The 20,661-nt window shown below is 37.3% G+C and overlaps 1 protein-coding gene across 2 annotated transcripts in view; it reads left to right on the forward strand.

The window, feature by feature from the left end:
* The first annotated feature begins 355 nt into the window (after window positions 1-355).
* FBXO33 (F-box protein 33) overlaps window positions 356-20,661 on the forward strand; it is a 47,938-nt gene continuing 27,632 nt past the window's right edge. The window contains exon 1 of one of the 2 annotated variants that reach the window (XM_007473161.3): window positions 356-1,230. In XM_007473161.3, the coding sequence (XP_007473223.1) occupies window positions 608-1,230 (623 nt within the window). In that variant the 5' untranslated portion in view covers window positions 356-607. The remainder of the gene's footprint in view (window positions 1,231-20,661) is intronic. The other variant, XM_001379066.5, reaches the window with a different exon arrangement.

A 20,661-nucleotide genomic window follows, 5' to 3' on the forward strand; every position in this document is an offset into this window, starting at 1 on the left:
CGATATTCCCAAGAGTCCCCAGCTTGCAGGTTGGAGCCTCAAGGAGAGTTGGGTGCAAGCCACAGAAGAGGAGCGGAAGCAAAAAACGACCACTTCAAACAAGCGCCACGAATCTGGGCTCCACCCACCCGTAGAGGGTAGCGGTCCCCGACCTAGAGTTTCTCCAAGATAGCCCGAGAGGGGCGGGAGAGTCGCCCCAAGTCCTGTGCGTCATCAGTCACGTGCCTCTTCTCAGTCCTTACCCGGAGACTACCTTCCCCCCACCCTTTCCGGAAGTCGCCAAAGTCTGGACGAGCTCCTCCCACTCCAGTCGACGTCAAACTCGGTATCTACCACTGCTCCACGCCCACCTCTTGCCACAGGGGAGGGGCTCTTTTTCCTTGTGTCCTGACTTGGCGTCTCCCACTCCCTGTAGGTGAGAAGAAGGGCCATTGACTAAATTATCTTTACGGCTGCTGTTGGTGCGAGTGGCTTTACTGGTGAAGAAAAAGATCATAGTTGGTGTCGGAACTCTTTCCCTTTTCCTCTCCCCCCCTCTTCACGGAATGTGCTCTGGTTGGTTCCGCCGGGACTCACGGCGGCCCCGCCCCCCTCTCCCTTGTCATTGATGTTGTTGTTCTTGTCAGTGCCGCAGCCGCGACAGCAGCCGGGAGCCCGAGCCAGAGCCGCCTGGGCAGCGCGGCGGCGGCGGAGGCGGGAGAAGGAGGATCCGGGTGCCGGCGGTCGGCGGCGGGTCTGGATGGCACTGTGTGGGCAAGCGGCGGGCGCTTCGTCGCTGCCCAGCGAGCTCATCGTGCACATCTTCTCCTTCCTGCCGGCGCCCGACAGACTGCGGGCCTCGGCCTCCTGCTCGCACTGGCGCGAGTGCCTCTTCTACCCGGCGCTCTGGCCCCAGCTCCGCCTCAGCCTCCGTGTCTCGCCGGCCGAGCGTCCCCGACTCGACTTCCTTATGCGCAAGTGCGGCTGGTTCGTGCGGGAGCTGCGCGTCGAGTTCGCCGCGGAGAACTACCTGAGCAGTGGCGGGGGGGGAGCTGCTGGAGTCGGCGGCGGCGGTGGTGGTGGTGGCGGCGGCGGCGGCGGAGGCGGCGGAGGCGGCGCGGGGAGCGACCCGGAGACTAGAGCTGGAGGAGAGGAGGCCGAGTCTCTGCAACTCTCCACACGCTGGCTGGACGTGCTGCGCACCTACCTGGAGCTAGTGCTGTGCGTCCTGAGCAGTATCCGGAACAACAGGTAAGGGATCTTCCTCCGCTTCCCCGCCCGGAGACACCCCGGGACGTAAGACTCACTCCCCGGCCCCAGCACCTTGGGCGCCGGGGGTGCCCAGCTCCCCCACCCCCCACATCCCGGCGGCCTGTTTCTGGGAAATGCAGGATACGGGCTGAGTCCCCCAAAGCCGCGGACCTTTCCTAGAGGTGGCATGGGGAGAAGGGGTGCACTTAATCTAAGCACACTTTCGAGAACGTTTATATGCAGAGGAAGGGGGAAATCAACCTACTTCTTAACTCCAAACCTAGGGACATCCCATGGTCCCGAGTTGGGCTTAGGAAGGCCCTGAGATTCTGCAGCCCCAGCCTCAGCTTTTTAGCTTTTAAACGAAAGCTTTCGAAGACTTTTTAATTACCCCTACTAGAAAGGGAAGAAGGAATATATATATATGTGGGCAGGACTGACAAGTGGTGGCGTCCCTCATTTTGCAGATGGGGAAGCTGAGGCACAGAGGATATGAGAAGAGAGGCCCCACAGCCAGGGGGAGTCTTGGGAGAAGCAGGGAATATTACGGGATTCTCCTGACTCTCAACTCCTGCACTGCGCAATTGCTTGAAGAGAAAGTGTGTGTATTGGGGGAAGTGGGGCCGTTGCGGTGGCACAAATGCTACTAGTGTCTCCTGGTAATGAGGTTATCTAATTGGATAGAGAGATGTTCTTGGAACCTGGAAGCCTTTGGTTCACATCCAGCCTCCTTAACTGTGTTCCTTCAACTTAATTATGCTCAGCCTCATTTTCCTAATAAGCAAAAAATGGAGGAATATGATAGCACAGAGCTGTGGATAAAGATTGATAAGATAATTTTATGTAAAGTTATGACTTAAAACTAGCATTGGCGAGTCAGTTTCTGGCTATTGGGTCAAAGCTTAGAAAGGACACTTGTGTGGAGAAACTGAAGGATGGGAAGGAATTAAGGTCACTGTAACAATTTTGTTTTACCTCATCCTTAATTGTTTTATTTAGAAGTTAAGTACTAGGCAGGTTGGTGGACCAGATGGTCTTATTGGAATAAGTTGGTAACTGTCCTGATTCTACATTAGGTTTGGCCAAATTCTGAGTCAGGGCATACCTACACCTTCTTCTCCTCCTCCCTTCGTCTCTTTCCGTGTATATATTGCCCAGTCTAAAGTCAGGAAATAGAAGGTCCTAGGAAGACATGGAATGACTTAAGGGTTGGGAATTCCAGTATTGATACTAAAACATTTTCAGCTCTATGTCAGCAACGGTCAATAGCTAGGTAAAGGGCTCTAATTTAAATGGAGCCATGGCCCCAAATTCTTCCAAAACGTGCCCATGCCAGAAAACAATTTAAAGTGTAGGCACATTTATGAAGATACTCTTTTAAGAAGTGTATTAGGATTTTTTTAATAATTAATTTTTTCAATAGTTCTCCTCTGCTTTACCTCTTTCCCACCGGAAAAAAAAAAGAATTAAAAAGCCTTTTGAAGCCATGTAAAAATTGTGGCTCATTCTGTATCATCTCTGTATGGAGGCATTCATTCATCATTAGTCTTCCAGAATTGTAGTTCTGATCAGGCTTCTGAGTTTGTCTTTACAGTGTTGTTATTGTGTAAATTGTTCTTATTGTGCTCACTTCACTTTATAAAGTGCATACAAACCTTCCCACGTTTTGCAGAAACTGTCCTTTTCATTATTTCTTAAGGTTCAATAGCATTCCAATACATTCATATACCATTAATTCTTCCACCATTCCCTAATTGATGGACTAACAGCCCTTCCCCTTTGTTTCTAGTTCTTTGAAGCTATAAAAAGAGCTGCTAAAAACATTTTTGCATGTATGGGTCCTTTTCCTTTTTCTTTGATCTGTTTGGAGTATAGGCCTAGTAGTGTCACAGAACATTATGCTAATTTATCAGTTTGGGGAGCATAGTTCTAAATTGCTTTACCTAATGGTTAGACCTGTTTTTCAGAAGTCCCTTCCCCCAACATGTGACTTCTTTCCTTTTTTTAGTCAACTTTGCCAATCAGAGGCATATAAAAACATGTCAATTTTTATTTTTCTCATTTGATGAAAATCTTTCTCCCTTCCATGCCTCCTTTCCCAAGTAAAAATGAGAAAATCAAAATGAAGATAAACTTTTCATCATCTCACTTCCCTCTTTTTTTTGAGTTGCTTGGGAAATGGAAAGGCCACTGTCAGATCATCTTTCATACAGATGTGCCCTACTAGTTCTGCACAGTTTTCATTCATATATTCATTTTGTTAGTTGGGCTGATATTATCTGCTGCCTCTTAGCTCTGGTAATTTACCTTTATTTTTAAAATGTAATGTATATAGACATCATTTTCTACTAAAAGTATTGAAAGAATTTAAAAATAAAATAAGTTTAAACAGGCAAAATGGAATATATCTCAGATACCAAAAATTTTTTAAATTTATATTTGAAGTGTGAATCAAAAACTACAAAAAATGAAGGAAGTTTATATTTATGGTTTCCCCTTTGAACCATTATTAACTTTTTAGTAACTTATCTATAAAGTCTTTCATTTTTTTAAAAACAGGAAGTAAAATTCATTTGTAATTAATGGCAAAATTGAATTGTACAAATCACTGACCTAGTGTAAAGACAAAAAAAATAGCAAAATAGATCAGATTACAAACTTTTTGCTTTCAAGGATTTAGATTGAACTCCCTATACAACATAAACTGTTACTTTGTTTTGTGCAAGTTATTTTCATCTAGAGTCAAAGTGTTAAACTTCAAGGACACTTCTTCCCAAAGAATAATTTACTTTTTTGGTGTTGTTTCTGGTTTTCGGACAAACAGTGCCTGACTTACTCTTGTTGAATTTAGTGTTGAATTTATTTTTTTTTCAATTTTTCAATTTTATTGAATTGAATTTTATTGAACATCTTTCCATTTATACAATTGAAGCCCTTGATGGATCCAAATTTCCCAAATTGCTGGGTTCCTTTCTCAAGGTGTGGAAGGGGCATATGGAAGGTAGGAGATTCTCTCCTGGTTGAACAGCAAGGATTGAAATATAATACTGTTCAACTGTGTTATGGATTAACTGGTTTAGGAACTATCATTTAGAGAAAGGCATTGAGGTACAGTTGATAATTAGACTTTTGGAAGACTTTGAATTAAAGCTTGCCTCCAAATACTTTTCATAGATTCTATTTCATGAATTCATTACCTGGAATGTAATTTATTTGTATCACTTCTGTCATTATCAGAGATAATAATAAAGCAGTGCTCAGTAGTCTTTATATGGGATAATCTTTCCTGTTAACAGATTGTTGACTTTATTAAGGCCATGTGCTATGTTTTTAAGAACATTTCATCTTGTATGCGCACTTAGCAGTAGAGGTTCAATTAAGAGTTGTTACTGATGGTTTTTTTATTATTATTATTAAATAGGACTGCACATAGTAGGTAAAGGGGAGAACCTTTTACTTAATGTTATTTTCAATTTGATTAAACTCAAAAAATCAGCAAGAGTAATCTTTTATGGTTTCCTAATAAACTAGTATAGGAAATACTCTTTCATTTGGAATTTCTATTTGAAATTGTAAGTGATGACTTGAAGATATTTGTTGCCTTAATATGAAACTGAAAGATTTTTCTTAATTGTGTTTTAAATTAGTGTATTTGACCTTTTTTAATACCTATTTAAAGAAATTTGTTTGCACTAGGATGATCATTTAAAGTCTACATCCCCTATCATATCCCCCTCCACCCATGTAATCAAGTAGTTGTTTATCTTCGTGTTTCTACTACCACAGTGGACAGTGTTCTTTCTCATAAATCCCTCCAAGTTTTTCAGGATCACTGTATTGCCACTAGTGGAGAAGTCCATTACATTCAATTGTGCCACAGTGTGTCAGTCTCTGTGTATCATGTTCTCCTGGTTCTGCTCCTTTCACTCTGCATCAATTCCTGGAGGTTGTTCCAATTCACATGGAATTCCTCCAGTTCATTATTCCTTTGAGCACAATAGTATTCTATCACCAACATATACCACAATTTGTTCAGCCATTCCCCAATTGAAGGGCATCCCCTCATTTTCCCATTTTTTGCCACCACCAAGAGCGCAGCTATGAATATTCTTATACAAGTCTTTTTCCTTATTATCTCTGACAGCTTCTGTTTTTAGATAGATCACAAGCATGGTACTGGTCTGCTGCATAAATGAGGAAGTCTTGGTGTATTTGAGAATTCAGAATATGGAGCAAGAGTAGTTCAAGAAAAATAAGAGTAAATATGAGAATGGAAATCGCCAAAAGATTATTAGTTTATTTATAGTGTGTTAACAATCACTTTTCCTGAATAGCTAATGAATTTTATGTTGGGAAGAATTTTCTTTGACTTTAGTTGAAAGCAAAATTAAATAATATAACTTTTAACTGAACAATGAATATACCATCATCCCATACCAATCCTGGGAGTTACATTCCAGATTCCCCTGTGATAGGTGAAACTCCATGAAGTAGCGATGTTATATTTATTAATTATATCTATTTTAAGCCTTTATAAACCCCACTCTCCTATAAACCTTTTCTACTCTCTTTTCCCATATACTTATAAACACTTCATATGCTTTCTGAACAATGGGAAAGTAAACACACTACTGTCACTGAGCCAATACAGAATGGAGTGCTGTGATTGGTTGCCTATCATTCTATCAGCCAATACTGTGCTGTATACAGTCTCATATTGGCAAGCTGTAGTGGTGTACTGCATTTCCATTGTGTACTGTATGGTATTCATCTTCAAATTTCTGCTATATAATAAAAACTCTGATAGAGAATTAGATAATATATTTTTAAAACCTGTGATACAGTGAAACACCTCCATAAGTGAACTGCAATACAGAGAGGGACAACTATTATATAATAAAGAGTTGGCAGTATATAATCCCATTAAATTCAATTCAAAAATATGTTTTAAAAATCTTTTAAGTGTTAACTCCAAGTTTTTAAAATTAGGTTTTCATATGTATAGCTATCCAAGTGAGATTTTATTATGATTTTAAATGTGTGTGTCTCCATTTAAATTTTAAAATCTCATGGAAGTATTTCTACTTAGATCTAATTTCTGGTTCTGGAGAGTTGGTGCTTTTTCTTAGGGAAAATAATCAAACCAACAAAAAGTGTGTGTGGGGGGGGGATAACTTTTAATTAAGGTCAGTGAGGAATAGTATTTTAGGTTTGCAATTTATTTCATACTTAATAATTTTAAAGAAATTTCTGCTGACATTATTGCAATTTGTATCTAATACCACTACCAAAAAAAAAAAGCCAAGTGGACTGTCTATATTGATATTAATTTCCTAGTAATTACTTGGCCTAAATAGTTTACTTTATACTTCCATGAAATTAAATCCCAAATCCAAATTTAAAAAAAGTAAATTCTCAAAATAATGGGAAGCCTTTCCCAACCCCTTTTGATTTTCTTGTCTTTCCTCTATTATTTATTTTCTGTTTGTCTTTACATAGCTTGCATTGTATATATTTGCATAATAATGCCTTTGATTAGATTGTAAGCCATTCCTAGTCTGGGACTGACTTTTACTTTTCTGAATTGTGTCTAGCATATAATATAGTAAGGAAGGAAGTTTATTGATTGAAAAGTAATGTCTGTGAGGTCATGTTTATAATTGATACCACATATCTTGCCTTCTCAATGGTGGAGGAGGGGTGAGATGGAAAAAGAATTCAGAACTCAAAATTTTTAAAAACGAATATTAAAAATAAGGGGAAATTTTTTTAAAGTTTTGCCTTATATACCCTATAATTTCTTCTAGTAAATTTAAAGTATCTGGAATACCTCTTAGAATACTAAATATAATCTATTTCCTTTTTACTTCAACTTCTCACCAATAGTGACCTCATCTGCCTTCAAGATCTCATACTTTCAGATTATTTTCCCTGACCTGTTTGCTATCCTTCTGTTTGAACCCATTATCTTTCATCAAGATCCATACTTTGTTATGCACATTTTAATGCTCTGATAATTTATTATTGCCTATTTTAATTATATGTTATGTAACAGCAACCTCTTGCCTGATTGCTAAGGCTAGTATTTCTAGTACAATATTGAAAGTGATGATAATGCTTAATCCTTGCTTCATCCCTGATCTTATTGAGAAGGCTTACCTCCATGGCAGTAATGCTTGCTAAAGGCTTTCAATTAGATATTTACTGCTTATTTTAAGAAAAGCTCCATTTATTCCTTTGCTCTCTAATGTTTTTACTAGGAATGGGTATTGTATTTTGTCAAAAGCTTTTTCTGCATCTGTTGAGATAATCATAAGATTTCTATTGTTATATAGTATTGATATGATTAGTTAGGCTTGATAGTTTTCTTAATATTGAACCAATCTTGCCTAATTGTTATAAATTCCACCTGATCATAGTGCATTATCCTTGTGAAATATTACTATATATGACATGTGATATATTACTCGCTAGTATTTTACTTAAAATTTTTGCTTCATGGTTCATTAGGGAAATTGGTCTGTAGTTTCCTTTCTGTTTTCTCTCTTCTTGGTTTAGATATCAGCACCATATTTATGTCATAAAGAAATTTGGTAGAACTTTTTTGCTTATTTTTCCAAATAGTTTATATCATATTGGAATTAAATGTTTGGCAGAAGTCACTTATGAATCCCACCTAGCTCTGAGGATGGGGGTGGGTCTGAGGTGCTCTTTTGTTGGTGTGGTCCTGGTCCTGGTCCCAGGATCCTGAAGTTAGCCTACACCTAGACATGGAGCCGGGCCCAGTTGGGGGAGTGGGGTGACCAGCACTCCTCGGTGTGTGGTTCTGCTTCTAGATCTCCCTTATGCTGTGAAAATCAACTCTTCCTACCTTTCAAGTTGTGTTCAGCAGAAGAGCCATTTTGCTGTTGGTTTTTTACTTCTATCCTTTTGAGGTGATTGCCATTTTGACTTTCCCTGCTACTTAGCTATAGCTGTCATCTTCGCCTCTCCTCCCTCCCCCTTTTTGGTTTTTAAATCCTTTTTAAGGTCCTCCAGAAGTTCTTGACAGCATTTCATACTTTTCTTTGGGGCTTTGCCTTTTTGACATTGTTATCATCCCCATTTAAGTTTGTATTTTGATCCTCTCTGTCACCATAACATTCAATTGTCATGTAATTTTTTTGCTTATTTTCCCCATCTATTTCGTGAACTTTAACTTTATGGTCTCCACTCCTGGGATAGAGGGGACTCTGTCTCAAGCTTCTTGTGTGAGGGGCAAGGGATAATTGATTTTAAGTTCAGCATGAGTCAGTAGTGTATTGAAAAGGGCAGAGCCATGATAGTGGAGAAGGTAGAGGGATCCATCTGATTTTTACCAAATTACACTCCAAAAAGTAATGCTATAATACCTCAAAATGAATTCTAGAACAGCAACAAAACCCACAGAGACAAAGTAAGTGATTTTACAGCCCCAAACAACTTAGAAGGCCAGCATAAGGGATTTCGTGTATCAGAAGTGGAGTACAGAGCGGCTGAAGCAGTAGACAAGGCTTCCAGAACTCTCAGCCACAGATGGTAAGGGGTGGGTCAGACAACTGCTCAAAAGATTAGAGGGATCCCTTTGTGGTGTCTAGGTGCAAGACTCAGACACAGAACCAAGTCATAATCATGGGGTACAGTGGCAGGGTAAGGAGGAACACCAGCATATGCCAGTACTTGCAACCACTGGGGATCAGGGGACCCTAATCACAGTTGCAAGGAGTAAAAGAATGCTTGGGGTTACTCACAGACCAGAGCACAGGCAGGGAGAGTATTAAACACACTTCTCCTTAGATCATACCACTCTGGAAGAACTGAAAGCAGACAGATTTCCAGTGTCAGCTCTGATAGAGGTTGCACAAAGAACCTGAAGCTTGGCATAGTGTTTCTCCTTCACTACAGTTACAGATCCCACAACTTTAATATTTTTTTTAAACTAAAAGAAAAGAAAAAGGAAGGGAAACAAGCAAACAACAAAAAGAAACTCAGTATAGTTATTTTGGTGACAGGGTAAGATGCAAATTCAAAAGAAGACAACAAAGTCAATGCTACTGCATCTAAAGCCTCCCCCAAAATATTAATTGTTCTCAAACTCAAAAAGAATTAATGGAGTCACTTTTTAAAATCAAATAAGAGATAGAAGAAAAACTGGGGAAAGAAATGAAAATGATACAGGAAAATCATGAAAAAAGAGTCAATAACTTGGTAAAGGAGGCACAAAAACTACTGAAGAAATTGATTTCTTAAAAAACAGACTAGCCCAATTGGGAAGAACTCAGAATACAGAATTGACCAAATGGGAATATATAAAAAAAAATACTGAAGAGAAAAACTTGAAAGACAGAATTGGTCCTTTGGAAAAAGTAGAATTGACTAAATGGAAAAGGAGGTGCCATAAAAATTGTAATGGGGAGGGCAGCTGGGAAGCTCAGTGGATTGAGAGTCAGTAACAGTTTAGAGACAGAGGTCCTGGATTTAAATTGGGCCCTGGGCAAATCACTTAACCTCCATTGCCTAGACCTTACCACTCTTCTGCCTTTGAACCAATAAACAATATTGATTCTAAGATAAGGGATAAGGGTTTTAAAAAAATAAAATTGCGCAAGTGGAAGCTAATGACTCCATGAAGCATCAAAAAGTAAAGTCAAAAGAATGAAAAAAACAAAAGAAAATGTGAAATATTTAATGGGAAAAACAACTGACAATAGAAATATAAATCTAAGAATTAGTAGACTCACAGAAAGCCATGATTTAAAAAAAGAGCTTGGGTATCATTATTTAATTTTAGTTTTTAAATTTATTTTATTTTTTTTTATTTGGTCAATTTCAAACATTATTCCTTGGTTACAAAAATCATATTCTATTCCTCCCTCCCCTCCCTTCCCTTTGCCAACATGCAATTCCACTGGGTATTACATGTGTCCTTGATCAAAACCTATTTCCATGATGTTGGTTTGCACTAGGATGTTCTTTAGTGTCTAGATCCCCAATCAACCCATGTAATCAAGCAGTTGTTTTTTCTTTGGTGTTTTCAACAGTTTTTCCTCTGAATATGGATAGTGTTATTTCTCATAAATCCCTCCAAGTTATTCAGGATCACTGCATTGCCAATAATGGAGAAGTCCATTACATTCGATTGTACCACAGTGTATCAGTCTCAGTGTACAATGTTCTCCTGGTTCTGTTCCTTTTACTCTGTATCACTTCCTGGAGGTTGTTCTAGTTCCCATGGAATTCCTCCACTTTATTATTCCTTTGAGCACAATAGTATTCCATCACCAACATATACCACAATTTGTTCAGCCATTCCCCAAATGAAGGGCTTCCCCTCATTTTCCAATTTTTTGCCACCACCAAGAGCGCAGCCATGAATATTCTTGTACATGTATTTTTCCTTATGATCTCTTTGGGGTACAAACCCAGCAGTGCTATGGCTGGATCAAAGGGCAGACAGTCTTTTAGTGCCCTTTGGGCATAGTTCCAAATTGTCCTCCAGAATGGTTGGATCAATTCAAAACTCCACTAGCAATACATTAATGTCCCAGACTTTGCCATATGCCCTCCAGCATTCATTACTTTCCATTGCTGTCATGTTAGTCAATCTGCTAGGTGTGAGGTGGTACCTCAGAGATGTTTTGATTTACATCTCTGATTATAAGAGATTTAGAACACTTTCATGTGCTTATTAATAATTTTGATTTCTCTGACTGAAAATTGCCTATTCATGTCCCTTGCCCATTTATCAATTGGAGAATGGCTTGATTTTTTTTATACAACTGATATAGCTCTTTGTAAATTTGAGAAATTAGACCTTTTTCAGAGGTTTTTGTTATGAAGATTGTTTCCCAATTGGTTACTTCCCTTCTAATTTTGGTTGCATTGGTTTTGTTTGTACAAAACCTTTTTAATTTGATGTAATCAAAATTATTGATTTTACATTTTGTGACTTTTTCTAAGTCTTGCTTGGTTTTAAAATCTTTGCTTTCCAAAAGGTCTGACATGTATACTATTCTGTGTTCACATAATTTACTTATAGTTTCCTTCTTTCTGTTCAAGTCATTCACCCATTCTGGGTTTATCTTGGTGTAGGGTGTGAGGTATTGATCCAAACCTAATCTCTCCCACACCTTCCAATTTCCCCAGCAGTTTTTATCAAATAATAGATTTTGGTCCAGAAGCTGGGATCTTTGGGTTTGTCATAGACTGTCTTGCTGAGGTCACTTACACCAAGTCTATTCCACTAATCCACCTTTCTGTCTCTTAGGCAGTACCATATTGTTTTGATGGCCATTGCTTTATGGTATAGTTTAAGATCTGGTACTGCAAAGCCACTTTTCTTTGCATTTTTTTTTCATTATTTCCCTGGATATCCTTGATCTTCCATTCTTTCAAATGAACTTTGTTATGATTTTTTCTAATTAAGTAAAAAAGGTTTTTGGTAGTTTGGGTATGGCACTAAATTATTAAATAAATTTGGGTAGGATGGTCATTTTTATTATGTTAGCTTGTCCTACCCATGAGCAATCAATGTTTTTCCATTTGTTTAGATCTAGTTTTCATAGTGTGGAAAGTATTTTGTAGTTGTGTTCATATAGTTCCTGTGTTTGTCTTGGCAGATAGATTCTTAAGTATTTTATATTGTTTAGGGTGATTTTGAATGGAATTTTTCTTTCTAATTCCTGCTGCTGAGATGCGTTGGAGATAAATAGAAATGCTGATGACTTATGTGGGTTTATTTTGTATGCTGCAACTTTGCTAAAGTTGTTGATTATTTCCACCAGTTTTTCAGTTGATTCTCTAGGATTCTTTAAGTAGGCCATCATATCATGCACAGGGAATGATAGCTTAGTCTCTTCATTGCCAATTTTAATACCTTCAACTTGTTTTTCTTCTGGTTGCTACTGCTAGTGTTTCTAGTACAATGTTAAATAATAGGGGTGATAATAGGCATCCTTGTTTCATTCCTGATCTTATTGAGAATGCATCTAGTTTATCTCCATTGCTGATAATGTTGGCTGATGGTTTTAGATAAATACTGTTTATTATTTTTAGGAAAGCCCCTTCTATTCCTATACTTTCTAGTGTTTGCAATAAAAATTAGTGTTGTATTTTGTCAAAGGCTTTTTCTGCATCTATTGAGATAACCATGTGATTTTTGTGGGTTTGCTTGTTGATATAGTCTATTATGTGGACGGTTTTCCTAATTTGAACCATCCTTGCATTCCTGGTATACATCCCACCTGATCATAGTGAATAACCCTCCTGATGACTTGCTGGAGTCTTTTTACTAGCATCCTATTTAAGATTTTTGTATCTATGTTCATAAAGGAGATAAGTCTGTAGTTTTCTTTCTCCATTTTTGAACTGTCTGACTTTGGAATCAGTACCATATTTGTATCATCAAAGGAATTTGGTAGACCTCCCTCTTTGCTTATTATGTCAAATAGTTTGTATAGTATTGGGATTAGCTGTTCTTTGAATGTTTGATAGAATTCATTTGTGAATCCATCTGGACCTGGGGATTTTATCTTAGGGAGTTCTTTGGTTTACTCAATTTCTTTTTCTGATGTGGGATTATTTAAGAATTCTATTTCTTCTTCTGTTAATCTAGGCAATTTATATTTTTGTAAACATTCATCCATATCACCTAGATTGGCATATTTATTGCCATACAATTGGGCAAAATAGTTTTTAATGATTGCCTATACATTTAATTTGGTTTTCTTCTTTCCTCATTTTAATTAGATTGACCAGTACTTTGTCTATGTTGTTTGCTTTTTTAAAAAAATACCAGCTTCTAATCATTAGTTCAATAGTTCTAATTTCTCCCATAATTTTTAGGATCTCTAATTTGGTTTTCTTCTGGGGGGTTTTAATTTGTTTGCTTTCAAAGTTTTTTGACTTGCATGCCCAATTCATTGATCTCTGCCCTCCCTAATTTGTTAATATATGAACTCAAGGATAATAAAATTTCCCCTGAGTACTGCTTTGGCTGTATCCCATAAAGTTTGAAAGGATGTCTCATCATTGTCATTTTCTTCAATGAAATTATTAATTGTTTCTATGATTTGTTCTCTCACTAGTAGATTTTGGAGAATCATATTATTTAATTTTTGATTTGGCTCTCCGTGTACCCTTACTGATCATTATTTTTATTGCCTTATGATCTGAAAAGATTGCATTTATTTTTTCTGCATTTGTATGGCATGTTTTTTTATGACCTATTATATGGTCAATCTTTGTGAATGTAGCATGTGCTGCTGAAAAGATGGTGTATTCCTTTTTGTCCCTATTTATTTTTCTCCATATATCTATTAACTCTAATTTTTCTAAGATTTCATTTACCTCTTTTAACTTTTTCTTATTTATTTTTTTATTTGGTTTATCTAAATTTGATAGTGGTAGGTTCAGGTCACCCACTAGTATAGTTTTACTATATATTTCCTCCTTCAATTCTCCTAGTTAGAGATTTGGGTGCTATACCATTTGGTGCATACATGTTGATTACTGATATTTCCTCATTGTCTATACTCCCTTTTATCAGGATGTACTTACCTTCCCTATCCCTTTTAATCAGGTCTATTTTTACTTTGGTTTTGTCAGATATCATGATTGCAACTCCTGCCTTCTTTCTATCAGTTGAGGCCCAATAGGTTTTGCTCCAACCTTTAATTCTAACCTTGTGAGTATCTACCTGCCTCAGAGGTTTATTTCTTGTAGACAACATGTGGTAGGATTTTGGATTTTAATCCGCTGTCCTATTTGTTTTCGTTTTATGGGTGAGTTCATCCCATTCACGTTCAAAGTTATGATTGTCACTTGTGTATTCCCTAGTATTTTGATATCTTCTCCTAGTTCTGTCCTTTCTTCTTTTGCTATATCTTTGTAAACCAGTGGTTTACTTTTAATCAACCCCCCTAATCCCCTTTTTTGGTTTGCTTCCCTTTCTGGCCCCTCCCTTTTTGTTCCCTTCTTTTTTTAGCATCTTTTAAGTTCCCTCCCCTTTTCCCTCCCTTTTTGTACTCCCTACCCCCTCCCTTACTTTTCCCTTCCCACTTTCCCTGTAGGATAACTTCGAATTCAAGACCCCAATGGATCTAGGTGCTCTTCCCTCTCAGAATTCATTTCACTGAGAGTAAGGTTTAAGTATTACATATTAGCACTTTCTCTCCTTCCCCTCCCCTTCCCATGCTTGTCTTTGTGTGATAAAGACTATCCTATTTTATTTCTTCAAGTATCTCTTGGTGCCACCATCGATTTCCCCCCCTCCCTTTTTTCTTTTTTTTGCATATCATCTTATAGCTCTTAATGCCCCAATCTCTTCCTGTGAATGATTCTTCTAATTACTATAATAGTGAATATAAATTTTGAGTTATAAATAACATTTTCCCCATATATTAATACATATAATTTTATCTAATTGTAGCCCTTAAAGAAAAGAGTTTGAATTAAAAAAAAACAAAAACATTTTTCCCATTTCCCTCTCTTTCTTATTTGGCTTTTCATGTTTCTCTTGATCTTTGTGTTTGGATATCAGACTTTCCATTTAGTTCTGATCTTTTCTTTACAAATACTTGGAAATCTATTTTGTTTAATGCCCATGCTTTCCCCTGGAAGTATATAGTCAGTTTTGATGGATAGGTGATCCTTGGTTGAAGACCCAATTCTCTTGCCTTTCTGAATGTCATGCATGTTCCAGGCCTTGCAGTCCTTTAGTGTGGAAGCTGCCAGGTTTTGTGTGATCCTGATTGGTGCTCCTTGGTATCTGAATTGTCTCTTTTTGGCTTCTTGTAGAATTTTCTCCTTAGCTTGAAAGCTCTGAAATTTGGCAATTATATTCCTGGGAGTTGTCTCTTGAGGGTTTAGGGTAGAGGGTGTTTTATGAACTCTTTCAATGTCTATTTTGCCCCCTTGTTCAAGAACATCAGGGTAGTTTTCTTGGATGGTTTCTTGTAGTATGATGTTAATATTTCTGTTAATTTCTGGCTTTTCAGGTAGACCAGTGATTCTCAAATTGTCTCTTCGTGATCTGTTTTCCTGATCTGTCATCTTCTCAGTAAGATATTTTATGTTTTCTTCTATTTTGTCAGTCTTTTGACTTTGCTTTATTGATTCTTGCTGTTTTGCAACATCATTGTCTTCCAGTTGCCTAATTCTGGACTTTAAAGACTGGTTTTCCTTTTCGGTTTGGTCTATGCTGCATTTTGTGTCTTCCAGCTGTTTCTCCAATTGGGAGTTTTTGTCCTTTAAACTGTCATTTTCTCTTTTGAACTATTTCCTTCTTTTCTTGCCGGAAGGCTTCCATCGTTTTGATAAGTTTCAATTTATATTCTTCAAGAGCTTGTGGACAATTTCCATTTTGGGGGGAAGGTTTTGGTGCATTTATTTAAATTTCCTCTAGCCTGGGTTTTTCCTCTGTAAAAATTTTCCAGGGTCAATGTCTTCTTGGGTTTTTTTGGTGGAGGGAGGTTGCTGCTCTTGGGCACAATTTGCCATAACTGTGGAGGTTTTTCTTTCCCTTTGTGATAAAGAATGGAAAGGTTTGGAATTCGCAAAACTGTGCAAGAACTGAAAAGTGCAAATCTAGGTGTGATTGACAGTGGCATGTGATCAAGGGTCACATGGGAGCCTGAGCTGGAGGATCTGGGAAGACTCCATCTTGCCCCAACGGACTTTCCTTCTGGTCTCCTGAGGCAGTCAAGAGGAAGATATTAAAAGGAGTTTCCCTGTGTTGAACTGAGGAAGGGTTCCTGTATCTAGCTTCCCTCAGCATTCAGTCTCACTTGGACATCAGGACTTGATTGGATATCTTAACAACAACAGATCTAGCTTTAACTTTTTGGACCCCTGCTAAGTAAGATTTGGGAACTTGGTTAAGTTTTAACTTAGTAACTTAGTTAACATAGTTTCTTAAATAAGAGTAAGAATAAGTAAATCCCATAGCCCTTATTCCTTTCCCTTCCAAAACAATGAAGTAGATTTTTATATGTTTTTTCCTCTTGTGTTTCCCTTATCCAAAATCCTTTCCTAACATCTTTTTTAGTCAGAAATCTGAGTGAGAAGGGCAAGCTCTCTGTGTATGGAGTTAAGGAGCAAGGGTTTTGCCTGAGGCAAGCTCTTGAATCTCCACTTCTGTTTGCTGCCCTTCTCTATGCTATCTCCCTGCTAGCACCCACAGTCTGCACTCTTCAGCCTGCTGGGGTTTCAGGTGTAGCTGCTCTCAGGGGTAGGTCTTTGGTGGTCTTAGTCAGCTCCCAAGGACCTAGAGGTGCCCCTTGCTCACTTGCTGATTCTGGTGCATGCTGGCTCTGACTCTGGCTCTGTAGGTGGGTTGAGGGAGGGTAAATCAGCTCGCATTTTGGTGGGAGCTTTTTCACCCCCTTATAGTGTGGAAATGCCCAAATCCCACGTACCTTCAATGCTGTGCCCTACTGTAGAGTCCCTTCATTTTTTATGTAGTTGGGTTTTTTTGTCTTTTGAGGTAGTCTATATCAGTGGGTGCTGAGGAGAGGTTGAGTCTTGAGTTTAGACTGCCGCCATGTTTACCCGGAAGTCCCCATTGGTATCATCTTTAAAGAAATCATAAGGAATACCATCTTGATATTATAGAATGAAAGGACAAAAGTAGAAATTGAAAGAATCTTCTGATTACCTCCTTGAAAGAGATCCTAAAAGGATAACTCTCAGGAATACCAAAGCCAAATTCCAAAACTCCCATTTAAGGAGAAAATATTGCAAGTAGCCAAACAGAAAGAGTTCAAATAACTGTGGAACCATAGTCAGGATAAACACAAAACTTTAGCATCTTTTACATTAAAGGATCAGAAGGCCTGGAATATGATATTCCTGAGGGCAAAGGAGCTAGGACTTCAATTGAGAATCGCTTACCCAGCAAAACTAAGCTGTAAAATACATAGTAATCATAATGCAAAAAAAATTTTTACTAATAAAAGTGTCAATTCTCAAACATATAAAAGTTGAATATATAAGAATATAAGTCATTTCTCAATTGATAATAATCCTTTAGAGGAAAAAAATGGATATTCAATGAAATAGTGAATTGAAAAGACCAGAGCCGAATGGAAAATTTGATTCTCAAATACAAGACTGGAGAATTATAAAAAGGTTATTATTAGGAAAGAGAAGTCAAAAGATATTCAATATAGTTGAACACTGTACATTCCTATGTGGGGAGATGATTCTTGTAATGCCAAAGAACTTTTTCATTTTAGGGCAGTTAGGAGTAGTTAGTAGAGGGCAAGGTTGTGAATTGAATATTATGGGATGTTTAAAAATTAAATTAAGGCATGAGAAAGAGGAATCCATTAGAAGAGGGAAGGGAAAAACAGAATGGGGCAAATTGTTGCACATAAAAGAGGCATGAAAGAGCATTCACAGTGGAGGGAGCAGTGGAGAGGAGAGCCAGTGAACCTTACTCTCATCAGAATTGGCTCAATGCAGGAACAACCTACAGAATTAAATAAGTATAGAAAAGGGTATAGAAAGCTCTTATTTTAGTAAGTGGGAGGGGAAAGGGATAAGCGAAGGGGTGTGAGTCTGCTAGAAAAGAGGGCAAATTGGGGGAGGTAAAGGTCAGAAACAAGGATAAGATAGGATGGAAAGTAGTGTATACAGTAATCATAATGGTGCAAATTTTTTTTGCAAGTTTTTTAACAAAGGCCTCCTTGAATCAAATACATAAATGAGTTGAATATATAAGAATTCAAGTCATTTCCCAATTGATAAATGGTCAAAAGATATGAATAGGCAGTTCTTAGACAAAGTAATTAAACTAGTCTCTATAGTCATGCAAAAAAAGCTCTAAATCACTATTTGGAAAAATTCAAATTAAAACAACTCTGAGGTACCACCCCACACCTATCAGATTTGCTATTAAGACAGAAAAGGAAAATAACAAAATTTGGGAGGGATATGGGAAATGAATGCACTATTAGGGAAGTTGTGAATGGATTCAATCATTCAGAAGAACAATTTGATCTAGCAATACTGTTTCTAGGTTTATATCCCAGAGATTAAAAAAATATATACCAAACCAGATCGGGGAAGGGTCCTATATGTGCAAAAACATTTAAAGCAGCTTCTTTTAGTGTGGCAAAGATTTGGAAAGTGAGGGGATACTCATCTATTGAAGAATGAATGAGTAAATTATAGTATATGATTGTAATGGAATATTACTGTGTTATAAGAAATGACAAGCAAGAGGCACTCAGAAAAACTTGGAAAGACTTTGATGAACTGAAGCAGAACGAAATAAGTAGAACCAGGAGAACATTGTATAGTGACAAGAATACTTTACAGTGAACAACTATGAATGACAGTTATTCTCAGCAGTATAATGATAAAGTTATCCCAAAGGACACATGATAAAAATGCCATCTACTTCTAGAAAAAAAGAACTGAGTCTGAATCCAGACCAAAGCAAATTTTTTTTCACTTTCATTATATTAGCTTGGCCTCCCTATGAATAATTAATGTTTTTCCAATAGATTAGCTCTAATTTTATTTGCTGGAAAACCATTTTGTAATTGTGTTCTCATAATTCTTGTATTTGTTTTGGCAAATAGATTCCCAAGTAATTTTATATTGTCTAAAGTTATTTTATTTGTAATTTTTCTTTCTAACTCTTGCTGCTGGACTTTGTTGGAAATACATAGAAATGCTGGTGATTTATGTTGGTTCATGGTTTTGTGTACTGCAACTTTGCTATAGTTATTAATTGTTTCAACTAGTTTTTTAGTTGATTCTCTAAGTATATCATTATATCATCCGCAAAGATAGTTTTGTCCTTGCCTATTCTAATTCCTTATATTTCTTTTTCTTTTAACTGTTAAAGCTAACATTTCTAGTACAAAATTAAATAAATGGTGATAGAATTCGTGCTTCACTCCTGATCTTATTGGGAAGGCTTAGCCCCAATGCAGAATGATACTTGCTGATGATTTTATGTAGGTATTATTATTTTTATAATAGTAAAATATTATAATATTCATATTATTGATATGTCACAACATATTGATATTATTAAGTATTATATATGCATTTATATATGCATATAATGGATATGGTGAATAAATATAATTTAAAACAATAATAAAATATTATATGTTATAAAATAAATAATAAAATTATTATTTTAAGGATTGACTCATTTATTCCTATGCTTCCTAGTGTTTTTAAAAAACACTGGATTAGGTTTCCAACCTAGTCATTTAACTGAAATTAGACTTCCCCCAAAGTTATCAGTGATCTTTTAATTATCAAATGGGGCTCTCAATTCTCATTCTAATTAATTTCTCTATGGTATTTAACAGTATTCACAACCTCTTGAATACTTTTATTTGGTATTTCATGATTTTGCTCTTTCTTGGTTCTTGGTTTCAACGTCCCCCTCCCACTTTAAAACAATTTTTACTGATGTAATTTTGTTTTTATACATCACCATAATTTCTCCCAATATACCTCTACCTCCAGAGAACCATCCCATATAACAGATATTTTTTAAACCAAAAAAGGATAAAATTAATATCAGTGTGACTAATTGACACATCCAAAAGTTTTAAAATATGTGTGGCATATACCACAGCCCTGAACCTCCCATTTCTACAGAAGAGTCTTCTCATTTCCTTTCTTTTGGGCCATGCTTATTCTTTCTAAAATTATGCATATTTACTCACACATAGTGGTTCTTTTTGTTTACATTGTGGCAGTGTGAATTTTAAAACTCCACCCTACTCAGACCTTACTTTAGAAAATCTGATTTAGCTATTTCCTGATTAGTAACAATGGAGATACTTGGTTTAACAGAATCAAGTCTTGGGAACTCTACATTTCTCCACCCTACTTAGTTTAACAAGGTTAGGAATGTTTGCACCATACTCAAGGATTAAGTATCAGAGAAAATGGCCTTCAGCAGACATGTGCAGAAACAGCCAACAGACCCTGAGCTGTCCTAAGTCAAGCTAAGCTAACATTGGTACAGATGAGATGCAGGAAAGTGACGTAAAACTGTCTATATAAGGCATGTCACTTCCTCTCTTCGGCCTCTTTTCCTGGAGAGGTGTCTGGCTGGCAGCGTGCTAAGCGTTTCGACATCTTGGCGTGGTGACAGCTATTTATCTGGGTTTTGGTGGTGAGTTTTCCATTGAGCTAATTCATGTTCAGGCATCTTGGCTGAGCCCTCTTGGAGTTCAGGCTGATTCCTTCCTCTTTCACACTCCAAATCTTTACTTTCTAGATCCCCTCATCTTCCTGCCCAGTATAAGCCAGGCGGGAGAAAATCCTACACCCTTTCCTTCTCCCTTCTTAATTTCTTTCTACTATATTAATTAAGTCATCATAAAATTTCAGACTGACTTGGGTATTTTTATGTTTTTTTCTTGGCTTTGTTTT

Source organism: Monodelphis domestica, chromosome 1, assembly GCF_027887165.1.
Source record: "Monodelphis domestica isolate mMonDom1 chromosome 1, mMonDom1.pri, whole genome shotgun sequence".
In the NCBI taxonomy this organism is placed as follows: domain Eukaryota; kingdom Metazoa; phylum Chordata; class Mammalia; order Didelphimorphia; family Didelphidae; genus Monodelphis; species Monodelphis domestica.